Raw genomic sequence first — 22,719 nt, forward strand, 5'->3', positions numbered from 1 at the left:
AGGCAGCATCCAAGGAGCAGGAGAATCGACGTTTCGGGCACGAGCCCTTCTTCAGGAATAAGGAAAGTGTGTCCAGCAGGCTAAGATAAAAGGTGGGGAGGAGGGACTTGGGGGAGGGGTGTTGGAAATGCGATAAGTGGAAGGAGGTCAAGGTGAGGGTGATAGGCTGGAGTGGGGTGGGGGCGGAGAGGTCAGGAAGAGGATTGCAGGTTAGGAAGGCGGTGCTGAGTTCGAGGGATTTGACTGAGACAAGGTGGGGGGAGGGGAAATGAGGAAACTGGAGAAATCCGAGTTCATCCCTTGTGGTTGGAGGGTTCCTAGGCGGAAGATGAGGCTCTCTTTCTCCAACCGTCGTGTTGCTATGGTCTGGCGATGGAGGAGTCCAAGGACCTGCATGTCCTTGTTGGAGTGGGAGGGGGAGTTGAAGTATTGAGCCACGAGGTGGTTGGGTTGGTTGGTCCGGGTGTCCCAGAGGTGTTCTCTGAAACGTTCCGCAGGTAGGTGGCCTGTCTCCCCAATACAGAGGAGGCCACATCAGGTGCAGTGGATACAGTAAATGGTGTGTGTGGAGGTGCAGGTGAATTTGTGGCAGATATGGAAGGATCCCTTGGGGCCTTGGAGGGAAGTAAGGGGGGAGGTGTCGGTGCAAGTTTTGCATTTCTTGTGGTTGCAGGGGAAGATGCCGGGAGTGGAGGTTGGGTTCGTCTTCCGCAGCTACACTGGCACCACCCCCCACCTTTTCCTCTGCTACATCGATGACTGTATCAGCGCTGCCTCGTGCTCCTACGAGGAGGTTGAACAGTTCATCCACTTTACCAACACCTTCCACCCCGACCTCAAATTTACCTGGACCGTCTCAGACTCCTCCCTCCTCTTCCTAGACCTTTCCATTTCTATCTCAGGCGACCGAATCAACACGGACATTTACTATAAACCGACCGACTCCCACAGCAACCTACACTACACCTCCTCCCACCCTGTCCCCTGTAAAAACACCATCCCATATTCCTAATTCCTTCGTCTCCTCTGCATCTGCTCCCAGAAGGACCAGTTCCAATACCGTACAACCCAGATGGCCTCCTTCTTCAAAGACCACAATTTCCCCCCAGACGTGATCGACGATGCCCTCCACTGCATCTCCTCCACTTCCTGCTCCTCTGCCCTTGAACCCTGCCCCTTCAATCGCCACCAGGACAGAACCCCACTAGTCCTCACCTACCACCCCACCAACCTCCATATACATCTTATCATCCATCGTCATTTCCGCCACCTCCAAACGGACCCACCACCAGGGATATATTTCCCTCCCCTCCCCTATCAGCGTTCCGAAAAGACCACTCCCTCCGTGACTCCCTTGTCAGGTCCACACCCCCACCAACCCAACCTCCATTCCCGGCACCTTCCCCTGCAACCGCAAGAAATGCAAAATTTGCGCCCACGCCTCCCCCCCTTACTTCCCTCCAAGGCCCCAAGGGATCCTTCCATATCCACCACAAATTCACCTGCACCTCCACACACATCATTGATTGCATCCGCTGCACCCGATGTGCACTCCTCTATATTGGGGAGACAGGCCGCTTACTTGGGGAACGTTTCAGAGAATATCTGGGACACCCGGACCAACCAACCCAACCACCCCGTGGCTCAACACTTCAACTCCTCCTCCCACTCCACCAAGGACATGCAGGTCCTTGGACTCCTCCATCGCCAGACCATAGCAACACGACGGCTGGAGGAAGAGCGCCTCATCTTCCGCCTAGGAACCCTCCAACCACAAGGGATGAACTCGGATTTCTCCAGTTTCCTCATTTCCCCTCCCCCCACCTTGTTTCAGTCCCAACCCTCGAACTCAGCACCACTTTCCTAACCTGCAATCTTCTTCCTGACCTCTCCGCCCCCACCCCCACTCCGGCCTATCACCCTCACCTTGACCTCCTTCCACCTATTGCATTTCCAACGCCCCTCCCCCGAGTCCCTCCTCCTTACCTTTTATCTTAGCCTGCTGGACACACTTTCCTCATTCCTGAAGAAGGGCTCATGCCTGAAACGTCGATTCTCCTGCTCCTTGGATGCTGCCTGACCTGCTGCGCTTTTCCAGCAACACATTTTCAGTTTTTAAGTAATATGTTAGTGTAATGTCATTTTTCAATCAATTTGTGTACCAGATCTCATGTCAGAGAATCTAAAAACATAAGACACAAATTCAGAATTTGATCACTGTGTCTGAAACAGTGGAATCATTTAGACAGAGCAAGCCTCAAACATTAACCCTAATTCCTATTTATTTAACTATGCTCATTAATATTACCTATTCAATCCTTAAAAGCCCATGACAATATGATGGTGAGTCATATTTCGAACCACTACAATCTGTATGGTGAAGTTAACTCTCCTGTCCTGAATGAAACTCCAGGGTTTTGACCAAGTGACGGTGAAGGAACAATGATATTGTTTCAAGTTGGGGTAATGTGACTCGGATAGAACTTGTGAGTCTGTCCGTCTCAGCCTAGACTTGGCTCTTCAGTCGGTATGATGACGCTGAACCACTCTTGATAAAGTGCCCACACATTCTATTCTCTTATTCCCATCAGTCCTTCTTCCAAATAACACTCAATATAAAACAGTGCTGATTCGTGAGTGGGCATGGGGTCGGGTGAGGATGATCAGTGATAATTAGCAGGAAGTTTCCTAGCCCATTTGTGAACTGATGCCATGGGATTTCATGTAATCCAGAGTTTATGCTGAGGACACCCGAGGCCCAGAGTCTCCTAGAGTGCATTGTCATTTTCAGACACCTTTCTGCCCTCGCACAAAGCTCCCTTGCTGTATCTGTTTCAACTAGATTCTGAGTTGCATATAGCAAGAAGACTTAAGTTGAAGTCATCAAGATATCTTCTGTGACAATAGCTTATTTGTCTTCATTAGGCTATCTAGGAATTCAACAGATCAGAACAGAGTTCTTTAGTCGTGTGTATGATTTCAGTCTTTGTAAATGGGATAGAATGGGCTTGGAGGTGTAGTGGTATGCAGTGCACACCAGTAATGTCCATTCTTTAACCCTAAACTAGGGTCTAAACCCTGATTTCAGTCATTACATTGAGACATTGCATTGGACCTTTGAAGCTGTGGCCTTCCTTGGTTCTGCTTCCTATTCTTGTCCCATAACACCTGTTTTCTGGCAATCCTAACTGTGATGCCCTCTGCTGGCTAGTAACAGACTGGTACTCACTGCCAAGGTTCACCTCTCATGACTCGGCATTTTTGTCAGGTACTTGGTCAGGTTTGGGGGTTACTGGTAGTGAATAAATGGATGGCCACAAATATACATGGTGAAAGTTAAGCTGACATTGTATCAGTACGCCCTGAAATCAATAATTCCCAGAAGAACAGAAGTGTTAATTAGACTCTCAACTCTCTGTGTGCAGTTAAAAGAACACTAAATATTTAGAATTGACAAAATGAATTTGGTCTTTGGCAGAAAAGTAAAGCTAATTAAAAAATGATGGTTCAAACATAATGGCAGTGCGAGCTATAACCGCATAAATCTGAAATGTGTTTATGGGTGGATGGAATCTGAAGTTAATGAAATCTGCTGAATTATTGAGTTGTTATAAGGAATTCTTCAGAAGCATTTTAATTATCTTTATGTCCTTTAGTTTTGTAGTCAAGCTGTTGTTACAGGCTGTCCACAAAAGCAGACCAGCAAGTTGCTCCCAGTTCCCAGCCAATGTCTGTGGCTCTAAGCACATTTTGCTGCAAAATAAGTCAGTAAATGATTCTGTTTCTCAACAGATGAGGGAAGTGTATTGATATTGAAAACCTGATATTGCTTGTCCTTGTCCCTTACATTTCAACATAATCCCCCAGGTTTTTAGCTTCTCATGCGAACCCTACTTCTTACCATTATCCAGCCCTGCTTGCGACATTGAGCCCTCCAAACTACCTGAGAACAGTGATAGTACTTCACTGGTTCTGATGTACAGAGGCTATTAAAAACTGCCTTATCGATAAGCACTTTATTCAAACATGTAGAGGGTGGTATGTGTACGGAACAAGCTGCCACAGGAGGTGGTGGAGGCTGGTACAATGATAACATCTAAAAGGCATCTGGCTGGATATGGTGACATCTTGCAAAATGTCCAGATTACAGAGGAGGAAGTGCAGGATGTCTTGAAACGGGTTAAAGGTGGATAAATCCCCAGGACCTGATCCGAGAACTCTGTGGGAAGCTCGAGAAGTGATTGCTGGGCCTCCTGCTGAGATATTTGTATCATCGATAGTCAGAGGTGAAGTGCCGGAAGACTGGAGGTTGGCAAATGTGGTGCCACTGTTTAAGAAGGGTGCTAAGGACAAGCCAGGGAACTATAGACCAGTGAGCCTGACCTCAGTGGTGGACAAGTTGTTGGAGGGAATCCTGAGGGACAGGATGTACATATATTTGGAAAGGCACGGACTGATTCGGGACAGTCAACATGGCTTTGTGCATGGGAAATCCTGTCTCACAAACTTGATTGAATTTTTTGATGAAGTAACAAAGAAGATTGATGAGGGCAGAGCAGTAGATATGGTCTATATGGACTTCAGTAAGGTGTTCGACAAGGTTCCCCATGTGAGACTGATTAGCAAGGTTAGATCTCATGGAATACAGGGAGAACTAGCCATTTGGATACAGAACTGGCTCAAAGGTAGAAGACAGAGGGTGGTGATGGAGGGTTATTTTTCAGACTGGAGGCCTGTGACCAGTGGAGTGCCCACAAGGATCGGTGCTGGGTCCGCTACTTTTTGTCATTTACATAAATGATTTGGATGCGAGCTTAAGAGGTACAGTTAGTAAGTTTGCAGATGACACCAAAATTGGAGGTGTATTGGACAGTGAAGAGGGTTACCTCAGATTACAACAGGATCTGGACCAGGTGAGCCAATGGGCTGAGAAGTGGCAGATGGAGTTTAATTCAGATAAATGCGAGGTGCTGCATTTTGGGAAAGCAAATCTTAGCAGGACTTATACACTTAATGGTAAGGTCCTAGAGATTGTTGTTGAACAAAGGGACCTTGGAGTGCAGGTTCTTAGCTCCTTGAAAGTGGAGTCGCAGGTAGATAGGATAGTGAAGAAGGTGTTTGGTATGCTTTCCTTTATTGGTCAGAGTATTGAGAACAGGAGTTGGGAGGTTGTGTTGCGGCTGTACAGGACATTGATTAGGCCACTGTTGGAAAATTGCGTGCAATTCTGGTCTCCTTCCTATCGGAAAGATGTTGTGAAACTTGAAAGGGTTCACATAAGATTTACAAGGATGTTGCCAGGGTTGGAGGATCTGAGCTACAGGGAGAGGCTGAACAGGCTGGGGCTGTTTTCCCTGGAGCGTCGGAGGTTGAGGAGTGACCTTATAGAGGTTTACAAAATTATGAGTGGCATGGATAGGATAAATAGGCAAAGTCTTTTCCCTGGGGTTGGGGAGTCCAGAACTAGAGGGCATAGGTTTAGGGTGAGAGGGGAAAGATATATGGATGGGTATATGAATAGGAAAGGTTTGGAGGGATATGGGCTGGGCGCTGGCAGGTAGGACTAGATTGGGTTGTGATATCTGGTCGGTATGGACGGGTTGGACCGAAGGGTCTGTTTCCATGCTGTACATCTCTATGACTCTATGATTACAAATGGTTGAGAGGGATATATGCCAAGTGCTAGCAAATGGGACTAGATTAATTTAAGATGTCTGGTTGGAGCAGATGAGTTAGGCCATAAAGTCTGTTTCAATGCTGTATAACCCATGACTCTATGTGTATTTCTGTCCACTAAATGCCAATTACCCAGTGTCCCTGTGCTTGCTGGTCTACGTTGGCATCTGGTCCCCAGCAATTGATAATGGTGTGGAGGTTACAAGACAAAAGAAGCATGAGGTGATGGACAGGCTATCAGGAAGTTAAGATATTCGCAATGGTGAAAATTGATGTCACCATGTTCAGATGGAATGCAGTCAAGATGGTGGAAAGAAGCAAAGATAGAAATAGCAAAGTCAGTGATCACAATCTTTGAATCTGCATTGATTAGATTACTTACAGTGTGGAAACAGGCCCTTCGGCCCACAAGTCCACACTGCCCCGCCGAAGCGCAACCCACCCATACCCCTACATCTACCCCTTACCTAACACTACGGGCAATTTAGCATAGCCAATTCACCTGACCTGCACATCTTTGGACTGTGGGAGGAAACCGGAGCACCCGGAGGAAACCCACGCAGACACGGGGAGAATGTGCAAACTCCACACAGTCAGTTGCCTGAGGCGGGAATTGAACCCGGGTCTCTGGCGCTGTGAGGCAGCAGTGCTAACCACTGTGCCACCGTGCCGCCCATTGGTTACAGGCATAGTGCGAGTTGGCTGGAGGATTGTAAATGTCATGCCATTCATCAAGACAAGGGAGACTACAGGCCCTCAACCAAACACTGGTTGTGGGGAAGTTGTTGAAAATCATTATCAGAGACCAAATGAATTTTTCATTTGGAAAACATGCTTAATTAAGGACTTAGTGTGTAGGCACAGCAAATGACAAATAAGACAGGTGGAATGTTATGCTTTATTATGACAGGAATTAAACAGAAAGATAAGAATGTTATGTTTCAGTTATATAGGGCATTGGTGAGACAACATCTCAAAGGCTTTGCACAGTTTTGATCTCCTTATTTAAGGAAGCGTGTAAATGCATTGGAGGCAGTTCAGGAGAGGTTTACTTGATTGATACCTGGAATGAGCAGGTTGTCTTTATCAGGAAAGGTTGGACAGACTGAGCTTGTTTGTACTGGAGTTTAAAAGAATGAAGGGAGACTTGATTGAAATGGATAAGATCCTGAACAGTCTTGACAAGGTGGATGTGTCACCTTGTAGATGAGTCCTGAACCAAGAGACATTGTTATAAAATTAGGGGCTGCCTTCTTGAAAGCAATAAAGAGAAGGTTTTTCCCTCAGAAGGATGTGGGATGTTAGTACATTTTGCCTCAGAAGGTGGTTGAGATGCGGATATTGAATATTTTTAATGTGGACATAGTTTGTTGGGATCAAAAGTTTCCAGAAGGCATTTGACAAAGCGCCACCTCAAAGGGTTGCGTGAAAAACAAAACCTTGGGTTGTAGCGGGTAGCACATTGGAATGGAAAGAGGATTGGCTGGCTCACAAGAAATAGAGTGTAGGAATAAACAAGTCTTTTTCAGGTTGGCAAGATGTAATAAGTCACAGCCACAGTGATCAGTGCTGAAAACGCAACTGTTTACAATTTAGATAAATGATTTGGATGTTGAGACTGAAGGCCTGATTGCCAAATGTGCAGAGGATAGGCAAGAAAATAAGCTGTAAAGAGGACACATGTTTGCTACAAAAAGATATTATACATATGTTATCTGAGTGTGCAATAAACTGGCAAATGCCACCGAAAATGAGAAATTGTGCAATTGTTGAATTTGGCAGGAAGAATTTTTTAAAAGTATTCAAAATGATGAGTGTTATGGACTAGGCCAGACCACTCAAAACATTCTAAAGCAGGCAGCTCAGACTATAACTTTGCAATTTGTTTTGGTAAGTGTACAGTGAAAATTACCTGGAGTAAGATAGCTAGGTTGACTACTAGATTTTACAACAGACAAAAATTAATTCACAAAATTACACAATGAAACACAAAAACAGAATAAAGAACCCCTATAGAACTCAACCTATCCAACTAGACTTAATTATGGTGTTCCAAATATACACAACAGTCCGAATAAGCAAACTCCCATTAAAAACCAGTATAAATGGAACGCATGTTTACAGGTTGAAGTTAATAGGCAGGAAAAGAGAGAGAGAGTTTTCACACAGCTCACTGTTGAACTTCCAACCAGTTCAAGACTGAACTAAAACTGCTCAGCTCGATCTAGAAAGCTGACCATTCTCCTTTCATTATACAGGTCACTTCTGAAACATGATCGCTTTGGCCTGAAGTCTCATCTGTTTACATACAAATAAAAGGTCTCTCAAAATCCTTTCAATCTCTGTACCAACCCAGACTGATGGGAGCCTGGCCTGATTTATTACTCCTCTGAAAAACATCAAGAACAGTGTATTCTTGAGCAAGGAACAGCTTTTAGAAAGAAAAAGGGACTAGCTTTGTGACATGGGTGTTTACAGAACTCTGAGGTGCAATGTGATCTGGATTTCCGAGTGCGTAAACCAGAAAAGCTTAGCATGCAGGCACAACACATAAATAGGAAGTTCAATATACTGTTATCATTTTTAATACAGAAGTAGGTTTCAGTCATATGGTGCACTGATAAGACCTCATCTGGAATACTGTGTACAATGTTATTCACTTTAAGTAAGAAAAAATGGAATGCATTGGAAGTTGTTTTGAGAAGGTCTATCTTACTACTATCTGAAATGGAAGGGTTGTTTTGTGAACAAAGGTTGGAGAGGCTAAGCTTATGTTGTCCAGAGTTTATAAGAGTCAAAGGTGACTTGATTGAAAGATACAAGATCCTGAAGAGTCCTGACAAGTGATGGATATGGGAGAATCAGGAACTCAGGGTCAGAGTTTAAAAATCAGAGTGGTCCTTTTAAACAGAAATGAGAAAAGGGATCTCTAGATGGTAGTGGGTCTTTGGAACTCTCTTCCTCAAAAGGTGGTGAAGCAGAGTCCCTGAGTAATTTTAAAGTGGAGGCAGAGATATTCGAGTTAAGCAATAAGGTGAACAGTTATTAGGGATAGACAGAAATGTGCTTTTGAGGTTATAATCAGCTCATGATCTTAATAAATGGCAAAACAGCTTGAGACAGCCTACACCTGCTCCTTGTTATTGGAGGTAGTTGGGATAATGGAATTCGAAACACAAACAGATCAGTCTTGATCGTATTGATTGGCAGAGCAGGCTCACAGTCTGTATGTCTGAGAGCTGGCAAGGATTTGTTAAAGGTTAATGTCAGACTGGTTTGATTGAGTTCTTTAATGAGATAATGGACATACTTCACCAAGGTATTGCTGTGGATGTGTGTGTAGATTTTCAGAGGCATTCTACAAAGTGTCACACAGGAGGCTTTTTCAGAAAGTGAAATCCTAAGGAACTAAAGAGAAAGTAGTGGCATCGATGCAAAATTGTACCTTACAAACAAAGACAAAGGTCAGTTTGGCTCCTTGGTTCTATTGATCGCTTCCGTTTTACAAATGATTTAGACAGGGGTGTGTGAAAGAGCATTACAAAATTTTTATTTAGAATAAAGATTGGCAAATTAGCAGACTGTTGGAGACTTCAAGAAAACATAATCTGGATGAAACATGCAAAAGTATGGTGAATTGAGTTCAATGCAGTGAAGTTTGAAGTGATTGACTTTGGTTGACAAAGACAGTATATCACAGATAGAGTGATTTTGAAGTGTAAATATGCAGAAAATTATCATCTTAAGAAAATTCTTGAAAGTGGTAGCATAGGTTGATGAGGTGGTTCTGAGTTTCATAAAGAGACAAATAGAACATAATTACAAAAAGATAATGTTAGATTTACAAAACTTACTGGTAGAACACCAGCTGGAATATTGTAGACATTTCTGGACATTACTCCTGCGGAAAGATAAAAACCCTTCAGAAAGAGTGCAGAGGGCATTTACCAAGATTTTTCCAGGGATGAGGAATTTCAATGATGAATAGTTATGGTCATGAAGGTTGGCTGGAATGAAGGGTAGGATGTTCCCAAGGTGTAGTTTAGATAATCTAGTCGAGAAAAGCTTTCTTCTCTGACGAGTGGGGCATTAATGAGAAGTCATGAATTTAAAAATATAGGAACATAAGCTAGACTTGTAGTGGCAAGGTAAGAAATATTTTCACTCAAGTCAGTTTTCCACTTTGTCAGAATCTATAATGTTGTCTGTGCTTTGGACACTTCGACCAGTTTATATATTAAAAACACTTTACCCAAGTGGTCTTGTCAGTGAGGCAGACACAGGGGCATAGAATTTGGTTTGCAGTTCAGCTCAATTTCCTTCACAAAATATTCCTCACTTGAACACTCTGTGAGCACTTCCCAAATTCCCACAGTATTTATTCTCGACGAAGTTCTATCGTTCTGGGAAAGGATATTAACCACAATAATCGACTTGTATGAGCTGGACCATTGGAATCTTGTTCCTCTTTGAGACAGGGCTTGCTCTCTTTCACAAAGGGGTCTCACAGAGGTCAAGGCAGATTTCCCCAGGTCTCCTTGGAGCGCCACATGGTCTTTCACCACACATTTTGCTGCACGTCTTCCATATGAGTCTTTTCTGAGTCTTCACTGAGGGGTTGGCATCCAGATGTCTGTTCTTATCTGTTCCAGAATGTTCAGTGGCTTTCAGCCAATGGGGACATGAGCTGAATTCAAATCATCCAATGGGGTTGCAACTTCACTCTTCGCTGTTGGCATGCTGGGAGGTGTCAAGTGCACATATGTGGGCAGTCAAGATGTAAGAACGTCTGATCGACATTTATCCAATACAAAACCTTGGGCTGGTGTAACTGGTTCACCTTGAATCTTAGTAACCCCTTTGACCTTGGTTTCCACTGTTCTGTGTAGCCAATTGCTGCTTACTGCTGTTTAGTTTGGCCACTTTTCTGTCAGGCCTGATTTCTCTGGCTGTTGGACATTTCAGAACAGAAGCTGACTACTGACTTATTTTAAAACGTGAGTTAGACAGCAACTTGAGGTTAAAAAGCTTACAGAGTTAAAAACCAGAAGGGGATGTGGGAAAAATGTCTAAGAATCATTCAGGGAATTAAACAGGCACAATCGGGCAAAAAGTCTCCCGCATTTGTAAGTTTCTACATTTCTGTAGATCATACCACTTTGTAATTCATTGTTGTCTTAACTTTCAATTAGCTGTGTCAAGTGCAGATCTTAAGTCTCAGGATGTAATCTCCTGTAGCTACATGAGAACTCCTCCAGGTTTATCTCGCTATTGTTTACCAATGTTTCAATTAAAAATATCAGTAATGAGCATGATGAGATGACTAAAGTTAAAAGCTTTGAGTAATGCTTTATTTTCCTTTCTTTGTACTATTCCATATACCTTGGTAAGCTAAGCCTCTGCATGCATTTAATGAAATCAATGCTGATACTTTTTCATTGGTATTCAATTAAAAAATGTCATACTGAATTATTTGTGTGATCACCACATCATTGCTTATAAATATATCTCAGTGGAATTGAAAAGTTTTGCAATGTTTTAACAGAAGAGAAAGGGAATTCAGATGTAATTACACGAAGATGGAAAATGTCACAGGAAAGGTTGATTTTCGTCAGGGATGACTTATTAAGACAAGGTCATGAATGTTTGTAAGATTGGTTTTGGGATATCCCTGATGAAGAGTTTATGCCTGAAACATCGTCTCTCCTGCTTCTCGGATGCTGCCTAACCTACTGTGCTTTCCCAGCGTCACACTTTTCGACTCTGATCACCAGCACCTGCAGACCTCACTTTCTCTCATATTACACTTTACACCTTACCCCCTTTCAAATTTTATCTATAAAAGTGATTCAGCAATATTACCAAGTCATGATTATTTCCTCGCTATATGTCATTTGGATTATTGTCTGATGGATGATGAATTAGGACTTTTTCTTGTGTTACGTTATTTCTAAATACATGTAGTTACAAACTTTAAAATTTGTTCAGTTATTGGGCTGGGATAGTGAGTAGAGTATGTTTGAACTATGACTTCTCAGAAGGTTAGGCTTTCTCCTCATGCAGATGCCTCCCCTAACTGTTGTGCCAATGGTGGGTGGATGTATTGTGTTGTCCAGCTTGCTTTGTGGGAGCAGCACAGCCTGCAAGCTGAAAACAGATGATTTAATTTCTTGCTTGGCTTGAGAAGAAGAAAGAAACATTTATATCAGGCCTTTTTTTTTCAACATTTTGCAAAGGTATGCCTCTTGAATTGAGAGAATAGCTTTGAACGAAAACAAGATGTAATGAAGCAACAAATTATATGCTAGGTAAAGTCTTGTCTCCACGCCTGTGTATGAAAAACAAATCCAAAATTACCAGAGATTAAAGTCCTGTTGCTTTTGCATGAAAAGCAGTGCGAACAAAAAATATGATTCGTAGAGAGAAAAATACAGCTGAGAAACGTACAAAATGTGGGTCAGATTAAGTTTAATTTTTGTGAAGCATTCATGTTTGATAAATATCTTTGCTGTCAGAAGCTGTATAATAATGAGTAAACTGTTCTTTGTTGCAGTTTGCTGGGATTGTGCTGAGCTGTATGTATCTGAAGATACTTTCACAACACATGGATGAACTGGATGGGTTCAGAATGGTCGTTCCTTATGAGCTGTTGGATCTTTCAGGCGCTGGATGGTGTCTGTGTCTACCGAGAGAGGGTGGCTACCAACAATTACAAAGAGCTGACAGCAATGCTGACTTCCCGGATGCACTGGATTCAGCCCAAGAAATGCAGCTGATCAGCACAGATCAAGGAGAAGTGAACAGACAGGAGATCCCAAGTGTCAACTAGTGTCAAAGTCTGACACCTGCCAGTTCAGTGACACTGAACAGATATGCAGCAGCTTTGACATTCTCCAAAAGTAATGGTTTTTGTTAAAGTTGTCCAGGTGCAGGAGACAATTTGTGCACTTCTTGGTAACAGTATTCAGTCACCGTGATAGCAAAAACCAAATTACAACTGGAAACGAGCTCAGACTTGCTATATTTGGAGAAGATGCTGTCAATCCTGTGCAACTCGCTCAGCTCTCCCACCCCCACCCAATCCCATGGGCAATTCTGCGTCTCACACAGCCTCATACATTGGAAAATAAGTGACTGTTTTTAAGAAAGGAAAGTGATCATCTGTAAATTACACAACTGAACCTGATGGAGAAGTAACACCAGCTGGAAATACATATATACAGTACTTGTGCACGAGCACTTTGCAGGCCTGCAATCTCAGTTGTTGATCTTGCTATAACCACTGGAAGAGTTGCTGAGCAGGGAGCAGGGACATTTGATTTGAGATCAGCGAATGCAACCACTATTTTTTTAGATTCCTCGTTTCATCCATTTATTTAAATGCTGCAACCCAAAGTTCCCAGTGCCATGTAACTTTGTGTGTTTTCCATTCTGGATTAGCCAGTGTACATTTTATATTACAAATGGTTTTATATTCTCATTGTGCTACTTTCTATAGGTGGAAAGTCAGAGCAACTAAATATTTGCAAGCCAGGTCACCCTCAGTCATTAGCCGCACAGTGTTTCAGCTTGGCTGGTACCAGTAACTTTAAAATTACAGTCAGAACAATGCAACTTCTGTAAATGTTACCTTCCATCATTTTAATGTCAGTGGAGAATGAACATATCTTCAGTGCTATAATTGATTCAGCTCGAATTCTAGTAGCAGCAAGATCTCTATTTTCGCCTTGTCATGAGATAACGATAATATGACTGTGGCCTGTGTGTGGTAGTCTAATATCTTTGGTAATGGCAGCTACAGCATACAATTGCTCAGATTTCATTGTCTGTTGACTACCTTGCCATTTCACTTGCAATTTTATACCACAGTAATACCATGATATATCCTGAACTTTACACCATGGTCTTCCACTGATTCATCACCAAATAACACAGTACCACATCACAATGCTCGGCTTTATCTTGTGTCATAATTTTCAGCATTCATTAACACTGGATTGGTGAGAAATTGCCAAATTTCCTTTTCAATAAAAGGGAAATATCTTGAAAATACTCAGTAGGTTAGGCAGCCTCTGACTAATAAAAGTCAACATTGATATAAGATCATTGATTTGAACTGTGAACTCTGTTTCTTTCTCCATACTTGCTGAGTATCTCAAGCATGTTCTGTGTACATTTGAAGTTTCCAGCATCTAAACTATTTGAGGCTGTGTTCATTGAGAAACCGGAGGGTGGAAACAAGCTGTATGGAAACTGAACATTGATTCAGTTGGTGGCCTGCAGACATTCAGCATTGCACTTAATACCTCTATTCATTACACAGCTCCAGATCATTTCAGTCTCAGTTTGTTAGTTCTTTCAAAAAGGACCCAGATGAGCAATGTACAATTTTCAGGTCACTGTCCTTTCTCCTCACAGAGTTGAATTTGAATCCAGCCCAGGTGTAGCAATTCTACCTCCATCCCTTCCCATCTGCCAGGACATAATACGAATTGACTTCAGGCTAAACAGACAGGGAGGGAACACTTCAACAGTCAGGGACATTTGGCCTCAGAACTTCAGGTGACCATCCTTCAAGGTGGACTTCGGGATATGCAACAACACAAAGTGGTCAAGCTGAGGCTGATAGCAAAGTTCAGTATCCATAAGAATGGCCTCAACCGGGACTTTGGGTTTATGTCAGACTACAGGTGACCCCCACTACACTATACACTCTCTCTCTCTCTCTCTCTCTCTCTCTCTCTCACACACACACACACACACTCATGCAGACCCTCTCTCATACACAAGCTCTCTCAATTACGTGCCATGGTTAGATAGGTTGGACAGTGAGAGCCTTCTTCCTTGGATGGCAATGGCAAGCCTGAGGAAACATAGCTTTAAATTGATAAATATAGGTTAGATATAGGGTGATAGGTATAGGTTAGATGTCAGAGGTAGTTTCTTTACTGAGAGAGTATTAGGGAAATGAAACGCACTGCGTGCAACAGTAATCAACTTGCCAACTTTAAGCACATTTAAACGGTCATTGGATAGGCATATGGATGAGAATGGGCTTCAGATTGGTTCCACAGGGTGGCGCAACATCGAGGGCCAAAGGGCCTGTACTGCGCTGTAATGTTATATGTTCTATAATCTGGTGTTGTATGATTTTTAACTTAATTCTAATGGGCAGTGGAGTAGGTTCAGTGAAGTCGCCATATTCACAGAGGATCACTCCCCCACTAGAGAGAGAGATGACCAGTGAGGTATTTGAGCTGAAGATCAGTGTGTCTCAGACATGGGACAAGGTTGAGAAGGCAGGGCGTTCATGGTAATCTCAGCCAGTGCAGAACTCGAACCAATGATATTGGCATTATTCTACATTATAAACCAACAAGCCAGCCAACCAATGAATGGTATTGGGGAATGGTCATTTATTCTGACATCTGCGTGCTTGAAACTGGCACTCCTTATTCTTAATGAGCACCCAAATTCACCTTCAAAGAAGGTGGATCACAAAGCAGTGTGTCTTTAATAGAATGGAAGATGGGAGAGATAAATGATAGAGGAATAATGTAGCAAGACAGAGAGAAGTGAGAATGGGCTGAATGAGGAAATAAGAGACATGTCTTAGGAAGAGGTAGGAGCAGGAATAACAGAATTGTTACCAAAATTTACTGTTAATAACAGATTCTAAAAATAATCCAGGGTGATAGAAATTGTTAACCAGTACGAGAAAGAGTATAATTTGGTTGCAGTATGCTCAATCCATGAGATTGTAGCTTTTTAATAAGGAAGGGTGAAGGTTGATAATAATGTGATGTCTGGGATTGTAATCAATTTTTCTTCTCTTTGTTTACGACCAACCTTAGCAAATTAAATAAATCAAGGTGTTTTCATTGGTGCTCACTCTTGGTTGGATTCCCTTGTGTGTGATTATACCATTTAAAGAAAGAAAGCAAGTGGAAAGCACTCAGGAGATTGTTTTCACAGAGAATTCATTTGAGTGATGGAAAAGATAAAGATTGATGAAGAAGTAAAGACTTCATATGCACAGAGAGGAACTCTTTCAGTCACCTCCCCCTCTCCGACAAATTTAATCAATCTTACAGCAATTTAAAATTGGCGCGTGCCATGAAATTTAAGAAGGAACTGAATCAACAATTGACTAGTTGAGTGACTGAAGAATATGAGATATAGAAGAGTGTGGTTATCAAATTTTAGTGGATTCATGGCCCTCTCCATTCTGATAAACGTTTGGAAATGCCTGCAATCCTTTTTCGAATTTGGTTTTAGGCTTGATCAACTTGAAATGCAGGGGCTAGATGGCTTCATTGTGTTTGATTCAAACTTACAGCTTTGGAGCTCACTGTGAATATCTTCTGTGCCCACTTCTAGGCAATGTGTCAGTCCTTTTGAGCAGCAGTGATGGATCTAAACGTGACCAAGGCTTTTCTGGGAAAATAGACGTGCTTGGAAAATATGTTAAAATTATTCTTGCACTAGAGGGTAGTGCAAAGGAGATGCACTAACAAAATGCTTGATTTTCTTCCAAAATCAGAATGGAAATGTGAATCTTGTTATGTTGAGATATCATTGTTTTTACAAATGAAAAACTGAAATTGTACGTTGAAGTTTAAGATAAGAATATGCTTGTATTTTGCTGATGAAGATTTTCTGGTGATTTAATGGCTCTTCTGTCATTCTTTCAGATTTCTGGGTCCAGTGTTGGGTTCAAAAAGTCAATGTTGAGTTTTAAGATGTTTAATGAAGATGGATTTGTTTTAGAAATTAAACTGTATTGATTGTTCTTGGGGGGAAAGCAAATTACTTGCCTATAATGTAGAGGGATGTCAGGATGAGCTTAATGACTGTGAAGCAAATTGCAAAAGTGAATGCTGATAAACAGGCCTGAAATAACTTCTGCTCACTCTCTAAGTGAAATCTGATGACAACACTTATTTTGTTAGGAAACCAATGTGGGCAACGTTTGGTTTCTTGAAGCAGTAACCAATTGAAATGTTAATTATCTGTTCATTCTCTTGGCAGAACAGCATATAAATACTGGTTACATTTTCACTATGTCATTTCCCAGTGGATCACAGAAATTTGTCAGCTGTCATATCTGAGCTGGTTACTGCAACCCAAAACTAATCCCAACTCCCTATTCTTGATCCATCACCCTGCATCAACTTTGTTGAATTCTTGGAAATTTTCTTTGGTCATTCACAGGATGAGAGCATCACTGGCTAGGCCAGCATATGCTGTGTTGCCCATTTCAGTGGACAGTTGAGATTCAACCACATTGCTGTCAGGCTGGAGTCACATGTAGGGCAAACCAAGTAAGGATGGCAGCTTCCATTCCTAAAGGACATTGTGAGCCAGATGGGTTTTCCTGACAATCGGCAATGGATTCAATGGATTATTAATTTCAGATTTTTATTGAATTTAAGTTCCATCATCTGCCATGGCAGCATTTGAACCCATTTCCTCACAACATTAGCTGGGTCTCTGGATTAACAGTGCAGCAATAATAGCCCCAGGCTATCACCTCTCCTGAATTGTTCTTCACATGTGAGTTTTGGGAGGCTATTTGTATCACAGCTGAGCCCAATCCTGACCACACCATGCACTAAAAATGTAACAGCTAGGACAGTAAAATCTGATTTATTCTCTCATTCTTCCCAGGGTTGTCTGACCAACTAGACTGTCATCCTGGCTGAGGTCATCCAATTCAACAGAGCCCAGGGCAGTCTAGATTCTGGTCTTTCATGCTGTTTGTGACTGATACTGTCAGGGACTAAATCCTTTATTATTTATTGACGTACGTGACAGAACTTGATGGATGTGAGATTTGATTGCCTTAATCTGGTTAAGCTCCAGTAGGCAAATCACAATGTGGTCGAGTATGGAATCAAACATGGGGCAACAAGTGTTGTATTTATTCTTTTAAAACTTGCAGAATCCATGGCTCATCCATGCAATATGTTTACTTTAGCAGTTGAAGTGAGATTGGACATTTACATGACTGCAGGAATCCAATTTGAACCTATTTACTTTCGGGGCAATAGTCTGACATTATTTTGAGGGCTGAAAAGGAACAGAGAGTTCATGTGATAGTGGAATTGTTATTATTGTTCCAAGAGTTGACCTTTAATCCCAGTTCAAGAAATAAAAAGTAATACCGTCTGGTTGATTGTTAATTCATAATAAACAAGAAAACCTGTTCACTGCAACCAATTCCATCTTATTTCAGATTTCAAGATTATTATCAGCTGCTCATGGCTGTACAAGCGTCACTCAAGCAAGCCTTCATCAAAAATTACAGCTAAATCCTGACCGTGCATCAAACAGCAAAGCAATGGTTTCATCTTCCTGCTTTTACCCTGTTTCATTCTATGCAGACCAAGGCCCCCCCCCCACCTCACTCTGCCAGTCTGTGTGCAACCAGTGAAAGGCTTCATTCACATAGATGCTGATTCTTTCTTTTAACTTGTTCATGGAAGGAGGGTATCACTGGCTAGGCCAGCATTTATTGCAATCCCTAATTGTTAAGAGGGCACTACAGAGTGAACCACATTTTTGTGGGTCGAGAGTCACTTTTTAAAAATAAAATCATTCACCAGATGAGCGTATCACTGGCTCGGCCAGCATTTATTGCCCAGAGGGCAGTTAAGAGTCAACCAAAATTGCTGTAGGTCAGGATGGCAGTTCCTTTCCTAAAGGGCATCGTGAGCCAGATGGGTTTTTCCTAACAATCAACAATAGATTCATGGTCGTCATTAGATTCTTAATTCCAGATTTTTATTGAATTCAAGTTCCACCATCTGCCTTGGCAGGATTCAAACCCAAATGCCCAGACCATTACCTGGGTCTCTGGATTAACAGTCTCGTGATCATGCCAGTCGGATGTTCCCTACCCTGTGTAGGCCAGACCAGTTGAGGATGGCAGATTTCCTTCCCTAAAGGACATTAGTGAACCAGATACGTTTTATTGACAATCCTTGAAGGCAACAGGACAGATGAATAAAGTGGTTAGGAAAGATACTTTATTAGTGATGCATTTAATTCAAAAGCAGAGAGGTTGTGATAGAGCTGTATAAGACATTAGTTCGGCCCCAACTGATGTACTGTGTGCAGTTCTGGTCAACACACAACCGGACTGCACTAGAGATTCACCAGGATGGTGCCTGGTGGACTGGAATGGTTACGATGTGAAGAGACACCTGATAGGCTGGGGTTGCTTTTCTAGAACAGAGAACACTGGCGGGGTCAGGGGTGGGGGGTGGGGGTGGGGGTGGGGAGCGCACTTAATGGAGTGGACAAAATTTTGAGAGGCAAAGGCTCCCAGTTGTAGAATCAACAGCCACATGATACAGATTTAAGATAAAAGGCTAGATGACTCAAGGGGGATTTAAGGAAGAACTTCTTTCACCTTGTGAGTGTTCGGCATCTCGAATGCAGCACCTGAAAAAATTGTACCTGCAGGAACCATTTTAACCTTTACAAAGCATTTAGATGATCATTTGAAATGCCATAGCAACCAAAGCTACAAGCCAAATACCGAAAAGATGTATGAAAGTAATGGGATAGGTGCTTGATGACCAGTGCAGTTCTGAAGGGCCAAAGGGCCTCTTTCCATACTGTTAACCTCTATGACAATCAACAGTTGGTATGTGGCTAGTATTTGATTCGGTGTTTATTTCAGAGGTTTATAGAATTCAGATTTCACCATCTGGCATAGTGAGTGTCGCACCCATATCCTGGAACATCTGTGATGGCCTCAGGCTATCATCATGACACCATGACCTAGCTCCCTCTTACTACAAAACAAGAAGGTCCATTTCCCCCTGTTTCCCGAGACGGCAAGCAGATATTCAATTTAAATCATCCTCCCAATATCACACTCATTATTTTCAACGTTAATCATTCATCATCTAATTACGGTTTACCGCAAAATATTACATAGTGTCAGTTTCCAAGAATCCACACAACAGGTTTTTCAGTCCAACTAGTATCAATCAGTCTTCTGCTCCACATAAACCTCCTGAACCCTTTTCATTTCGCCACCAACATATGCTGCTAAAGTAGTTTCCCCTTCTCCATCCCCATCAACCCTCTTCGTTTCAACCACACCATGTAGTCGTGTATTCCACAATCTTATCATTCACTGGGTAAAAAGCTATTGGTCAGCTGGCTAGCTGGCATTTGATGTCCCTTGTGCTAATGGCATTACTAACAGAGTCCTCACTTTATGACTTAATCACCCTTTTCTGCAGCAGCTCACTCTGTAGCCTGGCAGCTTCACTAAGTTCACAGCAGGTTTTTCTCCCTGCCAGTTCAGTGCTGCTGAGTTCAGAACTCTCTTATCTTTTGAAGCTGTCATTCATCAAGGCAACACACAGGTGCCAGGAACTAAACCTTATGATACTGCAGTTTTTTCCACAGCAAGTTTCAAGGGCTGTTAGCCATGTGAAAGAACGTCAGCAGAACACCCTCCTGAGAGCAACTATCTACTCCACTCTCAACAATGCTTTCATCCACAGACTCCTTCACAACAGGGAAGCTCATCTTAAAGCTTTAACACCTGCTATTATGTGCTCTTCAGCCTAGAAATCGACACAGATTTGAAAAGTAATTTTCAGTAGCCTTCATGAGATTGAGATGCCATCCCCTGGAGTTTTTCGGGTATTAGAAGGGATGGTATTCAGAAATCTGAATCATGAATTAGGAGACTGTCTTTGTGAGAGGAGTCTGGGATCAGTCGCTGTGTGGTGCAATGGTGGAAATGGTGCTTCATGCTGAACAATGTTAAGAGCCACTTACTTCAAGTGAAGGTGAACTTTTTGATTGTAGACTCCATACATAGAAGAATATAATCCTCCATGTCTTTAAGTTTGTAGTGTTTTCTGCTTGTCAAGGTGAGCAATACTGATATTAGGAGCAGATCACTTTTCTACTTGAAGTTTTCCAAGTTGGCATCAACTCCCAGGTGAGGTACAAACCCTGGTCACCAAAAGAAGCAAGTTTCCACAATGCTGCTCGAAATATATATAACTCATCGCAGCATTGAAAAGGCTGTTGGCTTCTTTATGGAGCTTGCTAAACATTTCCATCTTTGCTTGAGTGACATGAAGAGATGAGAGAAACTAGGATTGTTCTCCTCCGAACAGAAGAGGTCAAAGGGGAATTCAAAAAAGTGGTTCAAAGTTCTGAAGGTTTTCTATACAGTCAATAAAGAAAAACTGTTTCCAGTGCCAGAAGCTCAGTCACCAGAGAACACAAATTGATGTATTTGATTAAAAGGAGAGGTGAGATGAGAATTTTGAATGCCGTGAGTTATTATGATTTGGAATATCCTTCTTGAAAAGGTGGTGGACGACGATTCAATAAAACAAAATAAAGTTAGGTACAGAATTAGAATTGAAGGGGAAAGGACAAGAGAGTGAGACTGGTTGAATAACTTTTGAAGAAAGACAATGAGCTGATTGGTCTCATCATTCTATAATTTAATGACAACAGCTTTGACAATGCATTATCTTCACTTATGACCTGGATTGCTGATGTACCATGACTGAATCATCTGGATTTTTATATTATTTTAATGGATGTATTGTCGATGACATAAAGAAAATTCAAATTGAAAAATCCAAATAAATAAATCACTTTCTGATGCATGTCAACAAGGATGAATGTTGAAATGGCAGACACATCAGCTACACTATACTGCTTCCACTTATTTTTGCTATGTACAGTTTTCAAATCATCTTTTTTTTCTTATATTGAATGATAGTTTTCCACAATCTGTTGATACACGATGAGTGTAAATGGAGTGTGTTGGGTAACAATAAGGTGGAGTCTCAAAGACTTCAAGAAGATATAAAACAGGTTAATGAATAGAGTAAGCAGACGCAACTCAGTGCGGAGAACTGTGAGGTAATGCACTTTGTGAGCAAAGAGCGTTCACATTCAGCGGATTCTAACGAAAGAGCTGAAAATAAATATCCTCTTAAACATTTTGATATGAGCCAAAGTATATTCATAAGTTAAGCTTTATAACTTGGGCCATAGATTACAAGATAAAAAGATAATGTTTGTACAGGCAATGTTCCAATGTCACACTGTGATTGGCATTGGCATGCCAATCGTGGCATTGACTTCCAGTTCCAGATATTGCTGCCATGCAAGGGCCTGGGTTTCATGTATCCCACTGGAATATTAGAGGGAGCGCTGTGAACAAGCCAGTGATTAGGCCACAGCTAGCGTACAATATGGTGTTTCAGTGGATTCATTTAAACTATGGACTACATTAATTCATTCAGATAAGAAACATGACATGTGAATTGACATTGTGAAGCAAAGCAGTCTGAGCAGAGATCCAAAGAAAACTCATATTGGATTTGAAATGTGAACTCTCTTTCTCTCTCTGTCTCTATGGATTCTGTCAGACCTGAAGAGTTTCTCCAGCACTTGTTAATTTTATGAGAGATCTAATTCAGTGTTTTTAAAACAATAAAGATTTGAATGGAATCAGGCAAGATTGCTTCCCTTGTTCGGCGAGTCACTAGGATTAATAACATTGGCAATCTTGACAAAGAGGTTTTGCCCATGGAATGCTTAGCACAGAGTGAAGAGGAAGTTGCTAAGGTAAAACTGGGAAAATATTTGAAGTAAAGAGCCTTGCCAATTTGACGTACTACTTGCATATAGAATATGCAGTGGCATTATACTGGATCTAGAAAACAGCTGGAGCACATTCCTTTGACTAGAATACAAGGGTTTGGCTCCTGGATCACCTTGTGACCTTTATTGCATTGTTTATTTTTGCATGCCATTTAATAAGCAATTACCCAGCATTGAATTTCGATTTGCAGAATAACATTAATAGTTTGACATTGTTTAATTTAAACTTTTGTTTTCCAGCTCATTCTGAGATGCATTTTTGCTCACAATGATTGATGTTTTACAAACATAAGCTACATTTAAGATTTAATTAAGGAAATTGATGAAGTGATCTCTCATTGAATGAATGGTGCAACAGTAAATTACAGGTTAGCTTTG

The 22,719-nt window shown here is 41.8% G+C and overlaps 1 protein-coding gene across 3 annotated transcripts in view; it reads left to right on the top strand.

The window, feature by feature from the left end:
- Positions 1-18,153, top strand: part of LOC140459719 (tetraspanin-15) — a 181,250-nt gene extending 163,097 nt beyond the window's left edge. For 2 of the 3 annotated variants that reach the window (XM_072554159.1, XM_072554158.1), the window contains one exon: positions 12,230-18,152. In XM_072554159.1, coding sequence (XP_072410260.1) covers positions 12,230-12,505 — 276 coding nt within the window. In that variant the 3' untranslated portion in view covers positions 12,506-18,152. Of the gene's footprint in view, positions 1-12,229 lie in introns of all 3 variants that reach the window. The other variant, XM_072554160.1, reaches the window with a different exon arrangement.
- Positions 18,154-22,719: the final 4,566 nt, after the last annotated feature.

Source organism: Chiloscyllium punctatum, chromosome 35, assembly GCF_047496795.1.
Source record: "Chiloscyllium punctatum isolate Juve2018m chromosome 35, sChiPun1.3, whole genome shotgun sequence".
In the NCBI taxonomy this organism is placed as follows: Eukaryota; Metazoa; Chordata; class Chondrichthyes; order Orectolobiformes; family Hemiscylliidae; genus Chiloscyllium; species Chiloscyllium punctatum.